Genomic DNA, 18,654 nt, shown 5'->3' with positions numbered 1-18,654 from the left:
CTTTCAGAAGATCTCAATTCAGATAATCTAATTCATATGAATTAAAAATTACCTGAGGCAAGTGTCCAGGGGAAAGTCTCTCCCCTCACGCTCCCCCGACATCAGTTCTCATATTATACAAGGAGAAGTACTTAAAAAATGCAACCCAGCATCTTTTATTTTGGTAGATGATTCTGAGGCATTCTTCTGGTAATTGAGAAAGTAATTCTTCAAAGCAATGATCCCCACCAGGGCCGAGTTTGTCTCCCAGAGGTCATTTGGCAATGTCTGGGGACATTTTTGGCTGTCATAGCTGGAGTTGGGGTGGGACGCTACTGGCATCTAGTGGGTAGAGGCCAAAGATGCTGCTAACATCCTACAATGCACAGGACAGGCCCCACACAGAGATTATTCAACCCAAAATGACAAGATTAAAAAACCTTGCTTTCAAGTTCTCAACATGTTTACTACATAGAGCCCTTATTATTCATTCAGCAAAAAATTACTTGGAACCTAATATAATCGTAAGACATTACGGTGAGCCCTGAGGCTGGGAGCCCGCCTCGCAGCATCTAGTAGAGGAATGACAGGGGTACACAAGAAAATACAAGGTAATACGGAGCATGCTAAGTGCCTGAGTGAAAACACAAATCAGTAGAAGGGAGGGTGTGAGTTTGTGAGAATGGGATTAGGGGACCGGGGGAACTAATGCCACTTTCCCCAAGACAATTGCAAACTGCATATCACTCTCAAATATAAAATGGAAATAACTGCTAGGAAAGATCACCAAACCCCTAAGCACTTTTTAAGCAATCTATCTGTCTGTTTTTACATACAGATCCTCAGAGAGAAGCCACATACTGCTTCCTTTGTGTTCCTTGTTAAGAAGATTTTCCTGACAATATTTTTCCAGTATCAAAGAAATGTTTTATTTCCTTCTTGTGAACTTAGTTTATTCTCTCTAGCTATAGCTTTAAAATATTGATAAACATAGAGTGTAATTCTGTAACTGCTAATTAGCTAAGTGATGCATACTTAGCCTCTTTTCTCTCTCCTCAGATAGCAACTCAAATTTATTTACAACGTTGAAGACGCACTTTCCTATACTTCTGTTAGTTGGCCTCTCTTTCTCAATACTGACTGCCAAATATGTAGCAGGAACAATTGTCTCCATAGCCGCTGCTCCTGTTTTCCAAGCTGAAAGAAGCCCTGGGACAGCACAAAGATGCTTATGAAGGAGTAATATGAGCATAAGAGAAAATGACGTCCCCCCCAGGAAAATTAGTGACCAGAGCAAAGGGGGTTTGAGCCAACAAAAGTGAACCAGATTAGATTTGCAAGGCTCAAATTGCCTAGTGATCCTTTTCGTGGCAGATTCCACAGACAATTATGTATCTTCCAGGTCAGCAATGTGGATGATAAAACTGTCTGGAACACTATCATTGACAAATGTGAGCTCCTAGCTAAGCTGAAATTGAAACCAGTTATGAAAGAGAATTACCAGATGCCATATGTCTGCACACAAAATATTCCAGGCAATCTTACAAATCAAATAATTAATATACGTCCTAGAGGCTTTCCTTTGTGAATGCCTCTGCACAATACTAGGTGGCAATTTTTTATTTGTTTGTTTGTTTATAAGTCTAGATTTGAGTGTTGCTTCTGCAAGTTAATATGACCTCTCTGAGCCATATTTTCCCATCTATGAAATGAGAAATATCATGCCTCTCTCTCAAGATTGTGATTTATTGTAGCAGTCTAGATCCGGTCAGAAAAAGAGAGACCATGTCAGCTATTATTTTTAACAGAGAGAATTTAACATAGGGAAATGGTTAAGCAGTTGTTAGGGAACCAAAAAGCAAGAAAGGAGCAGTGAGGAAGCAGCTACCGCCCTGAGGGCTAGGAGGGCAAATGGCAGAGATGGGGCTATTAGAAGCTGGAAGCTTGAAAGAAGAGCCCTGTGGAGCTGAGACACAGACTTCCGGGGAGGCAGTGACAGCTTCCGAGGCACTGTCATCGCAGAAGCTTAGTGGCCTGCAGAGATGAGACTCAGCTAACTCTGGGAAGGTGCAAAAGAGAGCTGAACACCAGAACCAACTGCCACTGCCAGAGTGATTGGCCATCACTGGGTGACACTCTCAAGGATCAGGGAGTATACAAGAAGGAGCAAGTCCCTCCTCCCGCTCAGCCTTAATCTCCCTCTGCACCTCTCTGGCGCATGGCAAAGGAGAAACATGATTGCAGAAAGACCCAGCTTCTCAAAGCAGAGTTCAGAAGGCTAGACCTAGAGCTGAGAAATAATAGTTTAATACCTGGCCCATTCATCCACTCATTATATGCATGTATGGAGTGCTTACTGTATGTCCAACTGCGAGGCTCTGTGCTGGGGAGTCCGGATAATTAAATGGAAAACTCTTACAAAGTTCACAGCTCAGTGACTAGTACAATGTGGACCCTCGGTTAAAATCAGCCTTCCTCTCTCGGGTCCAGTGGTAAACGTAAAGGAAGAGGAAAGGGAAAACAAACAAGCAAAACAAAACCCTGGCTCCTGGCTTCAGGAGTTTTGCATTCAGATTAAGTGTTGTGGGATAAGGGAAAGAGCAAAGTACAAGGTAGTATTTGTTTGGACACTTTAAAAGTATTGCAGACATAACTGTTTTGAGAATTCAGAGAAGCAAACGAATATTTGGGGGACTATCAGGGAAGTGTTCGCAAAGAAGACAGGAATGAGCAAGACCAGAGCATTCAGACGATGGCCAAAACAAGTAAGACCGTTAGGAATGGGAGAAAGCCAGGAGCAAATCAAACGTGGTGGGAATTTGCAGGGTGTTTACAGAGCCACCCCAGTCTCAAAGACCGGATGATGGATTCATGATGTGGAGTGTGGAAAGTGGGGCCAGTAGAACATTTCTTAACTGCACTCTAAGGCGTAGACGAGCCACTGGAGCTTTTTGAATGAGAAGAGGTCACGTGTAAAACATGTTATCTTTGTAGTCCCTATCAAATCTAACACAAGACCTAGTATATAGTGAAATATTTGGAAAAAAATTAGTACATTGAATGGGATCAGATGGAATTATAAAGGCAGGGCTTCACTTTGAAATTTTGCATATACAGTAGTCCCCCTTACCTGTGAGGGATATGCTCCAAAACCCCAGTGGGTGCCTGAAATCGCAGGTAGTACCCAATCCTGTATGTACTACATTTTTTCCTATAAATACTTATTTGAGGTGCAACAGCAAAACTAGCACGAATTTCTTTTTCCTTCTTCACAATTTCATGGATATAAGATTCATTCTTACCATAGATCTTAGCAAACTCAGCATACGAGTTTTTTCTTTCCTTTGTCAAGAGTTTTCACTTAAAAGAAGCACTTTACAGCTTCTCTTTGGCATATTCAAATTGCCAGCATCACTACTCTTGCACTTTGGCACTATTATTAAGTAAAATAAGGGTGACTTGAACACAAGCCCTGCCGTGCTGAACAGTAGATCTGATAACTGAGACGGCTACTGAGTGACTTGCAGGCGGGTGGCATATACAGCAGGAATACACTGGACAAAGGGATGATTCACATCCCAGGCAGGATGGAGTGGGACAACTCAAGATTCCATCCTGCTACTCAGAACAGCATGCAATTTAAAACTAATAAATTGTTTTTTCTGGACTTTTCCATTTAATATTTTTGGACCATGGTTGACCATGGGTAACTGAAACCATGGGAAGTGAAATCTTGGTTAAGGGGGCACTATTGTATTTCTCTCTGTTTTAATTATAATAATAAATACCCTGTTAAATGTTTTGTGCAATCAATGAGCAATTTTAAGGCCAAAAGTTCAGAAATAAAAGAATTTAAACCATGATAAAACTTTTAACAAGTAAAGATGCAACTCACCCATCAAGACACTGCTCATTTCACAGATTGAGACGCCACCGTCAGAGGGAACAAGACATTGACCAGTGTTGACTTGGTAGAGACTGGGAGGGCAGTGGAAAGCCTCATGGACTTATGCAGACAAGGTGTTGGGCAACGCGTTTTTGAATCAATTTGAGTGCTTTATATAGAAAAGAATAATACAATTGGTGTGAATTTTGAAAATGAGTTTGCAGAGTATACAGTATACTTACAGCTAATCTGCTGTTTTCTTCTTGGCAGATCCGTTACAAGATTTTGGCTTTTCTGTTGACCAGTGTTCCAAACAATTAAAATCAAATCTCAACGTTAGATTTGGAATCATTCTGAGTAAGTCAAAATTATCAACATGAAATAAAATATTGCACAACCTCTTCCTAGACCACACACCCAACTTATGAGCCATATTGGCCAGCCAAGCCACTGTTCCCCACCACTGTGTGGAATTAACTCTATTGCTATCTTCATTTTCAGCTCTCTTTCTGGGTAATATCCAGAGAGAGTAGAATTCTCATTTAACGCTGTGTTTTTGTACTAAAAAGACTCTAGGCACTCATTCAGATGATATAAGGCCTGGAATCAGTACATCCAGCAAAAAAAGAAAATATTTTGAACCCAAGTATTGACGTGTGCTCAGGAGAGCTTTTGCTTACTTATCTCAGTGACAAACATATCTGCCGTCAGCAGCATGGTTTGTCTTTGCATCACTTCATTTCCCAAATATCTAACACAAGTTCTTAAACCTTGACACAGGCATAGACATGTAACCTCTTTTCCCTCCACCCCAAGTCGATGAGCTCGAATGCTTTCTGATTGTCTATTTTTATATGGTCATGCCATCACAGTTAGTCATTATATTGCTCTAGCTACTAGAGTATTTCCTTTTTCTGAAACAGTTTTATCAAAACCAGAGCAGAAGGATCTAATAAACTTAGCATGTGGAATCATTCCAGAGAAATGGAGGGAACATTCCTGGAGTCCAAGAACTCTCCTGCAGCTTCGTGTTTCCAGAACCTTACATGATATCTGGACTCTCTAGCAGCAGCTCAATCAATGCTTTGGGGAGAGAAAGAAAGAGAGAAAAGAGGAATGGAAGGAGGAGTGGGTGGAACATAAAAAAGGAGGAATGTAGAAAAAGGCAGAGAGAATTAGAAGCCAGGACTGCAGAGTGCCCTGAAGCTTCCCGTGTAACTATGGTACAATATCTGCCCAGCGACAGGGGGAGGTATGCTGGCTCAACCACACCCCACCACTGTCAGGGGAGGTACACAATACCCTGCAGCTATCACGTTAAGAGGCCAGGGCATTGGGGCAGGGAGGTGCAGCCGATTAACTACCTTGCCCCAAGTAGACATCGTTTGTGAAAGGGCTGTGTTTCATTCCCAAGGCTGTCACCATAATCCCCCGTAGCATTGCCTAAATGCCGTTTTACCAAGGAAAGAAGAAAACTGTTCCCCATACAGTGCAGATTTCTAGAAAAAAAAGATCATTTGGCTCATGCTTTTATAAACTTTGAATGCTTTGATATACAGCAAACCCCACACTCATTGTAAGGCTTGCCTTCTCTCTCCCTTAGGAGAGGACATCAAGCAGCTGTTTCTTGACGTGGCTTTCTTCACTAAAGGATCGTCCATTCTGAATTACTCCTACCCAGTCTGTGAGGAGGATCTGCCCAAGTTCACCTTCTGCGGAAGAAGGAAAGGGGGTAAGCTGTCTCGCTAACTGCTTGCTGAGGCTCGGCGACAGATGAACAGCAGCTTGCAGCTGAGGATGGGCACCCAGGCTGGAGTCCTGGTTCTACCCCTTACTTTTGGACAAGCTTCACCTCGCTTCTCAGCGTTTGTTATGTAAAAGTAACTGTAAGGCCCATCCCACAGGGCCTACCTTACAGGGCAAGTGTGAAAATCAAATGAAACATGCACATGAGGCACTTTACAAACAGAAAATTGTTATTGTTAGTGGCAGCACTTTATAAAAAAGGGCTGGCCGCAGAAAGAACCAGTAGCTCCCGAAATCCATTGAGACTCAAAGTGTTTCCAGGTTTCTCCTCAGTGATCTCTTTAGTTACAGTGTCTCCTTGATACAGCAATGCGTATGAAAAAGAAAATAACTGAAGCTTTCTAAATGTTGTTACTGTAGTCTTCCCCATCGAAGTCATTGACTGATAGGGGCATGAGGCAGCTAGACTCAAAGCACAGAAGCATAAAACCCATTTTATCATCTTCTCTTTCTCCAATTCATAAGCCCCCTAGACCCTTTGCCGTACGTACCCTGAAGAGCCTGGAAACCCCACTCCAGCCTGTCCCCACCTCTCCTCTCCTCCTTGTCAGCACCCACTGTCTTCACCAAGGCCCAGAGATGCCTCCCTTTGTTTATGTAACTAAAACTTGGGCCTGATCCGTGACTGTCTTTCCCCAGTTGTTTTCCTCCTTCCAGGGCCCCTTCCTATTCCCCTTGGCCAAGGGGAAGCATACCCCTAGCTTCACATTCCAGGGACAGCCTCATATCTATTTCCTCATTCAAGGAAACTAGAGGGAAATCACCCAATGATGCTTTCTAAACAAAGGATCTAGAAGAAATTAGGATCCCCTTCCCAAACTAACGGATGCAGACAAAGGAAGTTTGTGCAAGAAAAGATAATAAGGAATTTAAGGGAGCGCAGCCGGATGAAGTGGGTGGACTTGGCTGTGGTGTGTCACTGATGAGCCTCAGCTCGGCCCTCACTCCTCACCCCCTCTCTGCTCCCCCAAGTGTGGGACGTGGTAACTCTATTACAGCGCTTGCCTTGTTGGCCTATAAACGTCTATTCCCACTTGTCATCCCCAATAGACTGAGCTTCTTGAGGATGAGGTCATATCATCTTTGTCTTTTTATTCCCAGGATTTTGAATGTGCCTGATGCACAGGGAGTGCTAAATAGAGGACACAAACCGAGTAAAATAGCTAACAACATGAGGCATTTGTACCAGGCACTGTTCTAAGAACTGTACGTCCAGTAAGTCATTCACTTCCTACCCCAACCTTGCGAGTTAGAACTATTAATTCTCCAGCTTTATAGATGCAGAAACCGAGCCACAGAGAGATCTAGCAACTTGCGCCAAGTCACAGAACCGGCTCAGACCCAAACGGGCTCGATCCAGGGCCCATAATCTTAGCTTCTGAGGGATAAACGAACAAAAGAACAAACGATGAAACGTATGAATGGTGACTTTGGGCCAGGAGTTTATTCAAAATTATGATTTAAGCGCTCTTTCTGGCCAGTGATCTGATTTTGTTTTGAATTGGGACATCTTCCCTTCCTGGCTAACCTACCATCGCCTGATTAGTCAGTTTTCCTCGCTGAACTTCCCTGAAGTATTTGAGGAATCGGGCACATTCCTGTATTTCCTCAGCACGGTGAGCTCTTCTTTACCGTGGTCCCTGTTGAACCTTGTCTACCTGCCCTCAGCCAGGCCCTATCCCACACTCCTCACCCCGCAGTCAGTCATTCTTTCCTTCTTCCCTCCTTCCTTCCCTTCTGGCCTCCGTCCCCCCTTCTCTCCCTCCCTCCCTCCTTTTTGCCTCTAACACTAAGTCCTTACTCTGTACTAGTACTTTGGGGAGGCTGAGTGGTCCTGCCTTCAAGGACGTTTATGATGGTCTGGAGGAGATTACAGACTCACAAAACAACTATTCCAAGTTGCTGTGTGTGGCGTGTGTGTCAAAGAGGTACAAGCGGAACGCCAGGACGCTCGAGAGGGAGAGCTCGTCCCCAGCGGGTTCCACCTGTGAGAACATGGAAAATCTGGGAAATTAATACAGAATCATTTTCCTGTTTGCCTTAAGGTTATTTGAAAGCCTGTTCCAGGCTTTTCAGCATTCTTTTAATATATATAATTTGTGCATAGCATAATAAGGCTGGTGGTCTGCCAGCATTCCTGAGTTTATGGAATGTATTGGAGGAACTCAAAGGGTCTTGAGCTGATAATTAGATAACAACCCCCCAAAGAAAGATTGACAACTTCATAGGCTGCCAGCTACAGCCAGCATCTATAGTCCTATATCCTGTCTTTTGTTTATCTTTCCAATTTTTCCCCAAAATAAGTATTCTTGAACCCAAAGGTGGAAACAGGTATGCTTGGAAGTACTATCGGCCTAGTAAGAAAGAACCCATACTGGGCAATCCTCCTTTTCCTTGGGTCGTCTCCCTATCTCCCCCTGGACCGTGGAATAGCTTCCTAACCGGTTCCCCCACCTCCCTACTGCTGCCAGCGTGGTCTCCTGGAATGCAGACCTGATGATGTCACCCCCTCGCCAAAGGACCTCAAGAGTTCCCATTTTGATAGAACAAAGTCTAAGCTCTTTTTTTAATCATTGAGGTAACATTGGTTTATAACATTATATAAGTTTCAGGTGTACATCATTATATTTCAGTTTCTATGTAGACTCCATCGTGTTCACCACCCAGAGACCAATTACCATCCATCACCGCACACGTGGACTCTATTACCCCTTTCACCCTCCTCCCTCCCTGCTTCCCTCTGGTAACCACCAACCTAATCTCTGTATCTATGTTTGTTTGTTGTTGTTGTCTTCTACTTATGAGTGAAATCATACCGAATTTGATTTTCTCTGAATTATTTCACTTAGCATAATACCCTCAAGGTCCATCCGTGTTGTTGCAAATGGCAAGATTTCATCTTTTTTTGTAGCTGAGTAGTATTCCATTGTATATATATACCACATCTTCTTTATCCATTCATTCTTTGATGGGCACCTAGGTTGCTTCCAAGCCATTGGCTATTGTGAATAGTGCTGCGATAAACATAGGAGTGCATGTATCTTTACACATTCATGTTTTTGTGTTCTTTGATGATCAAAGTCCACCACAAATTTGACCCTAGCCTGCTTCTCCAGCTACATCTTGCACCACATGCACCTTTAGCAACAGCTTCATCAAGTCCTTTGCCACTTTCTGACGACACCCTGTATTGTAACACATGACCTTGTTTGGATGGTTTCCCCATTGATTTTACACCCAGACCTAATTCAAGTATCACCTCTCAGAAACTCTCCTCCAACCCCTAGCTAAAGGAATGACTCCCTCTGGATGCTCCTAGAGCATCATGTTCCTGCTTACCTCAGCCAGAATTGTATTCTATAGTTAGATGTGTGTGTGTGTATGTGTGTCTACCCCATTAAACTGTGAACTCCTTGAAGGCAGAAATATTCCTTGCTTGTCTCTGTCTCTACAGACTTGATAAAGAGAGCCTAGCACAGAATAAAGATGCAATAAGTAGTTGTTTTATTGAATTTGCATATGATGAACTGAATGCAAATATACCAGCCCACCTCAAAAATGACTAGCTAATGATGTTTATGCATGCCACAAAGACATAAGGCACACCAAATGCTAGCAAACAACCTATTGTCTTGGTCCTTCAAGTTTAAGAAAACCAAACTAGTTTTTTCCCCTGTGAATGGTTTTAATAGAATTAATAAAACAGAAGCGATATTGTTCCCCTAAACTGAGGTATCCAATTTAGTTTGGCAGCTGGAAAGGCAGGTGTTTACCATATGCGAATACTGGGCAGCCCTGCAGCCATTTATTTGTTACACCGCTGTGGAGTGGATAACTGCACAGGCAGGCGGAGAAGCCAGCCCCTGGGGAATTGCCAGGAAATTTCATATAGCATAAAACACTTAGAAAAGTGATATACAAATGCAGCATGAACGAATAATTATGTAAATTCTATAAGCCAGAGAAACTAAAATCTTAAATCCAGAGACTTCTTGGGTTATTACTCTTTTTTAACCCACTCACAAACCTACTGCAGGCCTGATTCTATTGCAAAGAAGTGATTAATTCTAAGACCAGAAGGGGGAAAAAATGGCACCGAGGCAAACTGAAGTTAATGCAAACCCAAGCTGCTTTGGGCATATTAAGCAGACCACGGGGTCCTTCTGGGGCTTGGGTGCTTCTTGGCAGAGCAGTGAGAAAACTTGGGGTTCACTGCGAGCAGCATGGAGGGGCGTCAGTTGCAGCTGAGCTATTCGACATCATTTCCACGGCCTTACTATGCAACCTGCATGCACCCCGCTGGCTGTTCTCCAAGCCAGACGAAACTACAAAATGGGTCAGGCTGAGTGAGACTATGAGGATAAAAGCCCGTTTCCTTCTCGTCTAGTCTCCCTCAGCTAGCTCTAAGGCAAGAGCTCACTAGATTCAAAGACCAAATGATGCTCTTTGGCGTTATCATTTATGGTGTGATTGGCAATGTGGGGGAAACAGCCTACATGTCTGAGTATTGGAGAAGGAGAAGTAGATCATTGTTCAGTCAAGCAAAGGTACAGTATGCTGTGCTTTTAAATGACGTTGTAGGTGATTACTAAATTACATGAAAATATACTCATAAGAATATTGTTAAGAGACAAAGAAGCTTACTATAGAAGAGTACTCACTATTGGATACTGTTTTTATTAAAATGTGGGTAACTGTATACACCCAAAAAACTGAAACGGTATACACTTAGGTGCTAATAGTGGTTATCTCTAAATGGTGGAGCTGCCCATCTTTATTTTCACCTTTTTGGAAATCTCTTTTGCTTTTATAAGAAATTTATAAGGTTACTCTTTTAAATGTTAGTCGATCTTTGTGGGAAAGAACAGAAAGAATGAATTCTCTTCCTCTGTAGGGTAAATAAGAGTTTTTGAAAAGAATCATAGCCTACTTCATATTCCAGGATATTTGGAGTTAAGCAGAAAGTTCGGAATCAAAGTGTTGCTTAGCCTGTCAAGAGATGGTCTCCCACCCGCTCTGGACTCTGTCCCGGCGATGCCTGCGGGCCCCTTTACCCAGCTGTGGGTTCACCGAGAAGGAACCAATATAAGCCACTGTTTCACTTCCTGCTCTGTTCATGTTCCCTCAGTTCCTTTCTCTTCTCTGGGTGCATCGGCTCATACAGATTCCTTTGCTTTATTTGATTCGGATGCTTTCAAACTGGCCCCATCAGTTTTTAAGACTAAATTGGGATTAGATTGAATGTCCTCAATGGCCACGCCTGATTACTAACCATAAAGCTGCAGTACCTCCCTAATCCTCAGGTTAAAAGAAGAGTAATGCCGGGAGGACCTCCGCGTGCTAGCCAGCTTTGGTCCGGTCCACAATCACCAACTGTGCCCTTCCCCCGGGATCTCGATCTTGGTGCACATTAGTTAGAGCCCTGCTGTTCTATGTGGTGGCCACAAGCCACAGGTGGCTACTCAGCCACAGAAACGTAGCAGGTCTACATTGACATGTGCTGTAAGTGTAAAATACAGACTCGATACCAAAGATTTAATATGAAAAAAAGAAAGTAAAATATCTCAATCACTGTTATACTGGTTACATCCTGAAATGATAATATTTGTGATATATTGTGTTAAGTAAAATATATCATTAACATTTATTATTTATCAACAATAAAACATTATTAATACATTGTTAAAATTAATTTCACCTTCTAAAACATGGCTACTAAAATATGTAAAATTATATATGTGACATTATATTTCTTTCGGATGCTGCATTATAATATCCCTTTAAAATTTTGAGGATTCTAAAACTCCCCACCCCAGACCAATTAAATCAGAATCTTTGGGGGTGGAACCCGGGCCAGGTGATTTCAGCATCAGCCGAGGCTGAGGAGCCTCCCTCAGCAGCCGGCAGGGACTGCCCCACAGCAACCAGCGTCATCAGAGCACTTGAGGTGGACCAGGGACATTGCCAGGTACCGCGTGTACACTAACTAAGGTGCTGCTTGCATCAGCCTTATGAAGTGTAGAAACTATTGCTATTAGCCTCATATTAAATCGAGTCCCAGGGAAGTTAAGTAACTTACCCAAGGTCACTCAGCCAGCAGGCGGTGGAGCTGCATTTCTCTCCCGGAAGTCGGGCTCCAGAGACTTGCTGTAGACCCAGCTGGTACATACCCTCTTTGAACATAAAGAAACTCTGCTGGAGAGGAAGTCTGACTCATTTCAGCCCTCCACTAGGACTGGAATAAAGATCTAAAATGCATGACCAAACTGTAGGAATCAAATGATCGTCTTTGGGCACAACCAGCCATTATTTAAGACAGTGTTTCTCAAAGCATGGTCCCCAGACCAGCAACATCAGCATCACCTAGGAAATTACTAGAAATGCGTGTTTTTGGTCCCCACCCCGACTCAGTGAACTAGCAACTCTGGGGTTGGGGCTTAGCACTCCGTATTTTAATAAGCACTTTAGGTCACGGGCCAGCAAATTTTTCCATAAAGGGCAAGATAGTAAATATTTTGGGCTTTGCAGGCCATAAGGTCTCTGTTGCAACTACCCAACTCTGCTGTTGCCGCATAAAAGTGGCTATAGACAACATGGAAATGAATGGGCAGGAATGTGTGCCAAGAAAACTCTATTTATGGACACCATTTTCTGAAATTAAATTTCATATAATTTCCCCATGTTGTGAAATATTATTCTTTTGAGTTTTTCCTACCATTTAAAACCGTAAAGAGCATTCTTACCTCATGTCTGCTCAGAAACAGACACTGGCGGGATTTGGCCCACAGGCCATAGCTTGCCAACCCTGTTCTGAGTGGTTCTGTTGCACGCTTAAATATGAGAGTGACTACTCTAAGGTAAGCCAGAAGTCAGGGCTCTTCCCCAGAGCTGCTGAGCACAGGTCCCCTCTGGCTTTCACTATGGTGAACTCTGACCGAAGGTTCAGGATAAATTTAGATCCAGGTTACTTGAGAAAAGGTAACAACTTTAACTATACTTTATCAATGCCAACAAATCAGATTTGGGGCAAAGAAAGGGGATTTTACACAAAACTGATGAGGGGGCAGCTTGCAGGGAAGAAAGAGCGCCTTGGAAAAAGCATGGCCTCCTCCCCTCCCCATAGCTGCCGTTTACAGGCTGGGGACAGAGGCCCTTCTTTCTGGAGAATCATTTCATCTCTGGGTCTCAGTCACTTCATCTGTAGAATGGTAGTAACCATAACTCTTCATTGGATAAGAGTGGGCTAAATAAGAAAAGAGGCAGAACATCCTGGTGCATCAGAAAGCATGCAATGAACATGGTCGCGGCCCGTCTCTCTCTGCTTCCTCCCCTACCTGAGGGACCATAAGGCTGAGGTGAGCAGCCTGAGCAGCCTGCAGCTGCTTTATAAACTGGCTAGGGTCTCCCATAGAAAGGAGCCTGAGGGGAGGATTCTCGCTCAGATAAGCTCACTGGAAGCCAGGGGGCAGCCGGCCCAACACTGCCAACCTGCTCAGGATCCTAGGATCTCCTGACTGGTGACTGAAGAAGTCTTTTCTTGTTGTGTCTTTTCATGCTGTTTTGTTTTCTTATCTCCGTTTAAGGTCAGTCTCTAAAGTTCTCATTTTCTGCTCCTGGCTTGACTTCCTTCCAGAATGAGTGGTCGTGGGAATGTCCACTCCCTTCAGGGAAACCTGACACCTGTCCACAGAGGTGTGGTCTGTCCCCATGGCCCCAAAAGACTATCCCACAGTGCTCTGATACAGGGACTTTCCCAAAGTCTGGGTTTGTCACCACTAACCGACACCACAGAGACACCCACAGCCCTGTCCAGCTTGGAAGTGAGTTGCATTCACCCCCGTCCCTTTCATTCTCTTCTGATTTGTCACAAATTCAACATACCTTGATGCCATTCTCAACAAAATGGGGTTTGTTTTATGCAATGAGTTTCCTAGAGTATTCCACCTCAGGAAGATGAGAGTGAAACAAGAGTGAAATAGAGCAAAAAACTGGTTGTAAGACTTACTGTTGAACAAGAAACTAAAGTGTCAGTTTGAGAAGTAGGAACAAGCCCCTCCAGGACATGCTCCCACTAAATAAAAAATAGGGAGGAAATTACTCAAAAGAGCAGAGTGGCTCATGTCTTAGCTATCTAGAATATATTATGTAGAAACGAGATTCTCAGCTGGAAATGAACCTGGAAGTTTGGGCAAAGACCCAGATTAAGGCCATAAAGTAAACATGATGAATGTCAAAAGACACTTCACTGTCGAACCTGTTTCTGGCCAAATCCCTGTGAGTTCTGGCCAGGGTAGGTCAACCCAGGCAAAAGGCATTGGTTTCAGCACTAACCAAGTAATCGGCTTTCAAAAATGACTTGTTTGTTGCTTCATGGATTGACTTGTGAATGTCAGTTGTACCCAGTCTCTTGCCAAAACCAATTAAAATTAAAGGCATAGAGGCATTAAATAAATAAATAGTGTATTTGTGTGTACACTGGGTATATGTGATCACAAACTAGGAGACCTGTAGGCCAACGGATCTTCTTTGAGACCTCGACAGCTGTGATTGACATGGATGAAACACAATGAAAAGCTGAAAGTTGTGTCAGAAGCCCAGAGAGGTGCAGAAGACAGTAGTCCCCATAAGAACTGCTGGTGCACAGTGGACCTGTCCCTGTATGTGTGTGCTAACCATTTCCAGTAGGAGCAAAATCTATTATGAAATACATACAGTAGATATTGACATACTTCACTTCATGCAATATGTAAGCTCCAGAAAAAAATTCGTTGTGGACTTAATTTTAAATGCATCTGGAAAGCTTGTAATTAAAATAAATATCACAGTGACTCCTTTTGCATGCTGAAGAATAACTCTAGTAAAGGAAGTAATTGCTCCCTGGTTTATCTTTTGTGTAAATCTGAACTTTCCTACTTTAAGTGTTTGTTCAAAGTGGGGAATACATCATCATTAGATGAATTTCAATATATGACAGAATAGATCCCCTGAGAGCTATATTTAAATTCTGACATGATGTTGCCCCTAAGGCAGATCTTATCCCTGACAGCAGCTAAGGAATCCTGCAAGCGAACTCACTGACTTTGCCTAGACAAATAAGACATAGTGGGCACTCATGCTGGCTACCTGTCCTCCCTTCCTTTCATTAGCTAGGATGTTTCTCTCCTGTCCTGGTTCATGCTGAACACATGTGTCAGCCCATCCTCTGAGCATCATTAATTACAGAACCTTCTCAATCTGACCATCTGTGACTACTCAAAATTTGCTCTTAACTGTTCTATCTAGACCAGCCATTCAGATTTCATCAGCCAGACGTCTATTGCCCTAGCTATCTCTGTTTCCATGTGCTCCTTTTCACAGGTCTAGGAAATGAAGGAAATTTGGAAACTGCCTAGATTTGGGAAAATTGTCATAAATACTTTCAGCAAAATGTCTTTTGCCTTGCACTGCTATAGTAGAAGACAGGGCAAAAACACCTTCCAGGCAAGTGCTCCCTAGCAGAAGCCCCTCCATTAATCTACGCCATCCACCTGACGACCTCTATAAAGCACACCCACAGCGTGCACCCCTGCTGTGACCCTCACCATTCAGCTGTTTTGCATTCACTGCACACATAGCAGCAAATGTGAGCCCCAGGAATGCAGGCATTGATTTCTGCTATAAGAGGAGGGGACCGGGGAACAAGCAGCTTTATCTGAGACCTCAATTTTAAAATATGTCTTCTCTGGGCTATCACTTCTGCCCTGTTTGCTTGCGTTTGATTTCTGGGCCATTTTAGACCACTTGCTCCTACAAGCTCCCTTGCTTCAGGCTTTCTGCTCCGTTGGTCCCTGCCCTTCATTCTCTATCTCTCCGAAACCCAGCTTCTGGTCCTGTCCTTCATCAACCACTATTAACAGCCCAGGTGACAAAGTGGCTTCGATGGGAACTCGCGTGTCTTGGTTCTACTTCCCATGGATAAACCAATAGACCTGTGGTGGGGATTAATGGTTCTCTGCCACCTGGGAAATTGTACAGTTTCTCTTGCCATCATCATCCCCACTGTCATTTTGTAGCTGCAGGCAGCATGCTACCAAAATCAATGTTATTCTCCAAGAACTGTCTGCTGCCTGCCTCGTCACACTGCAGTGCTGCATTGGAGACCAGGGGGCTTAGCCCAGTCCAGTGGTTCTCAAACTCCAGCACGCGTCCGCATCACCTGGAGGACTTGCTCAGCCACAGATTGTTGGACCCGCCCCCAGTTTCTGATTCAGTAGATGCAGAGAGGAGCCTGAAAAATGTGCATTCCTTACAAGTCCCCAGGTGAGGTTGATGATGCTGGTCCAGGGACCGCACTTTGAGAAGAACTAGCCTAATGATGGATAAGCACAGGGTTGGAGGCTAGACCTAAACAGAGCTGAACCTTTACCAGTTGTGGTTATGTGACTTCAGGCAAATTACTCAATCTCTCTGAGCCTCAATTTCCTCATCTGTACAATAAGGAAAATACTGGCAACCTCATGGGATTGTTATAAGGATATTATATATATATTATATATTATAAAGATTGTTATAAGGATAAAATAGGATAACATATGCAAAGCCCTTAGAACAGAGTTTGGCACACAGGAAGCACTCAATAAGTGATAAATGGTAGCTACTTTATGCAGCTGACTAGGGATTTCTTGAGCAAGGGCTCTGAGCCCCTGAAGTCATCAATCTGAGCGGAAGTCTGCGTTTTATTCTGAAGGCCTGGAGAGGCAGTAGAGCCTTTAGGCTTAGAAGTTTACGACCTTTTTCCTCAGAGGTGGCAGGAACGTGCCTCTGGTCCAAGCTGTGTTTTCTCGGGTGGCTGGCAACCCGGAGTCTCCACGGCCCCCTCGCTCATTTGGAGATAGCCCGTTCGTTAGCATTTCTCATGGAATTGGAAATTTGAAGCACCATCTCTTCAGCCTACAGCCTTTCTTCTCCTCATGTTTTATTCTTTGTCTGCATGCTTCAAGCAGCTGTGGATTTCCTGTGTGTGATTCCTGGGCAGCCACCGCTGCTGCAAATTCATGGAAAATCAACAAAAACAGTCGTTTATTATTGCATTAGCAGAAAACTTCCACTCTTGAACTGCAAAATATAGAAGTGGAAACAATGATCACAGTAGAGAGAACACCAGAAATGACCAAGCAAAACACGACTTCTTCTTGCTAAAAAAAAAAAAAAAGAAAAGGAAGGAAACATTGTTGCCTATTAAGGAATCTTAAACCCTGGGGAGGTTTCCCTCTATCCTCAATTCAAACCCATTCATAAATGAGCCAGTAACATGTTGAAACTGTCCTTTAACATCAGTCAGTTCTTTATTTTAGTTGAGCCCAGCATATTGAGACTAATGATGACCTAGGACCAAAGCATTTCTGGTGTTCTAAGACAATACAAGCTCCTTTACAAATTCTCTGCCTGTTATGGAATTTCATAAATCTGGCTCAATGACTCACACACTTTCGTGTAATAATCACTTAGGAAGCTAATTGAGAAGGCGACTCCCAGCTCCCATATACTACTCCAAAACTTTGATCCCAGGAGTTGCTGGTATTTGCATTTCAACAGACATCCTGAGAGCTCTGATGTGCATGGACCCCAGGGACCCGCAATCTGAGAAAGGCCACCCCCTGCGATGACTATTTCTCTTTCCTGCATCTGCCGCAGGTTTCTGGAGCTCAGTTTCTTCCCTTCTCTTTTCTCCCATCACCATCTTCCTCATTTCCGTTTCTGGGAATCAGCCCACCAATTCGCAAGTTGTATTTTGAGGGTTATAAGTGTTTATCCACAGCAATCCAGAAATAGGTTGGTGGGAAAAGAACCTTAAACTCTCTTTTCCTTCCTTTTGCCAGAAGTTGTGTATGTCTAGGATGGAAGCTGAGCAGCAAAGACAAAACGGTCTCGCAGGAGGAATACAGTTGGAAGCAAATGATTCACCTGCTGGGCCTCCATTCCTCATCCATGACTGCGTAATTAGCATATGTGGCTATTGCGCACCAGACATGTGGCCAGTTCAAAGTGAGGTGTGCTCTAAGTGCAGAATACACGCTGAATTTTGAAGACTGTGCAAAAAAATAGTATGAAAAAATTTTTAAGTATCTCATTAATACTTTTTATATTGGTCACACATTGAAATTGTAATGTTTTTAATATTTGGCTTAAAATATATTATTAATTTCACTCATTTCTTTTTCGTTTTTTTCAAATGTGGCTACAAGAAAATTTTACATATATGTGGCTCACGTCGTATTTCTATTAGACAGTGCTGACGGAAAGCTGCACTATCCTATAGGGTAGCCAGTAGTCACCTGTGGCTATTTAAAACACTTACATTATACTGAAAATTCAGTTCATCAGTCACCCTAGCCGCATTTCAAGTTCTTAATAGCCACATGTGGCCAGCAGCTGCCATATTGATGATGCAGATAAAGAACATTCCCATCTTTGCAGAATGTTCTATTCGACAGCACTGACCTAGTAGTTTCTATATTACTCTCAAATTTTTTTACCCATCTGTCCTGAGTTCAGTTGTACAAATTTAAGTTGGAAATTTCACTCTCTAGCCCCAGTCCCTTTCTTTTGCTGAAATCTTAGATTATGCTGGTGTTGTGGTTCTGAAGGGCCTTTGTTGGAAGCCAACGAACCACCACTCTTGGCCCTTTTGAGATCCACCACTTCGAGCCTCCTCTCTTGATCCAAGACCACTGTATTAGTTCCCTCCTGCTGTAACAACTTACCACAGACGCAGTAACTTGCAACACAAATTTGTTCTCCTACGTTCTGGATGTCAGCAGTCTAAAGTCAAAGCGTCAGTAGGGCTGTGTTCCTTCTAGAGGCTTTGGGGAGAATCTGTTCCCTTGACTTTTTCAGTTTGTAGAGGCTGCTGGCATTCCTTGGCTTGTAGCTGCATCACTTCACTCTGCTTTCATCCTCATATCATCTTCTCCTCCTTTTGATCTCCTGCCTCCTCTTATAAG

The 18,654-nt window shown here is 43.3% G+C and overlaps 1 protein-coding gene across 1 annotated transcript in view; it reads left to right on the top strand.

Moving 5' to 3' along the window:
* LY86 (lymphocyte antigen 86) overlaps nt 1-18,654 on the top strand; it is a 67,464-nt gene that overhangs the window by 34,166 nt on the left and 14,644 nt on the right. The window contains exons 2-3 of the mRNA XM_014842687.3: nt 4,136-4,222; nt 5,469-5,597. Of these exons, the coding sequence (XP_014698173.1) occupies nt 4,136-4,222; nt 5,469-5,597 (216 nt within the window). The remainder of the gene's footprint in view (nt 1-4,135; nt 4,223-5,468; nt 5,598-18,654) is intronic.

This window comes from Equus asinus, chromosome 8 (assembly GCF_041296235.1).
Source record: "Equus asinus isolate D_3611 breed Donkey chromosome 8, EquAss-T2T_v2, whole genome shotgun sequence".
NCBI lineage: Eukaryota > Metazoa > Chordata > Mammalia > Perissodactyla > Equidae > Equus > Equus asinus.
This window is presented reverse-complemented; position numbering and strand designations above follow the sequence as displayed.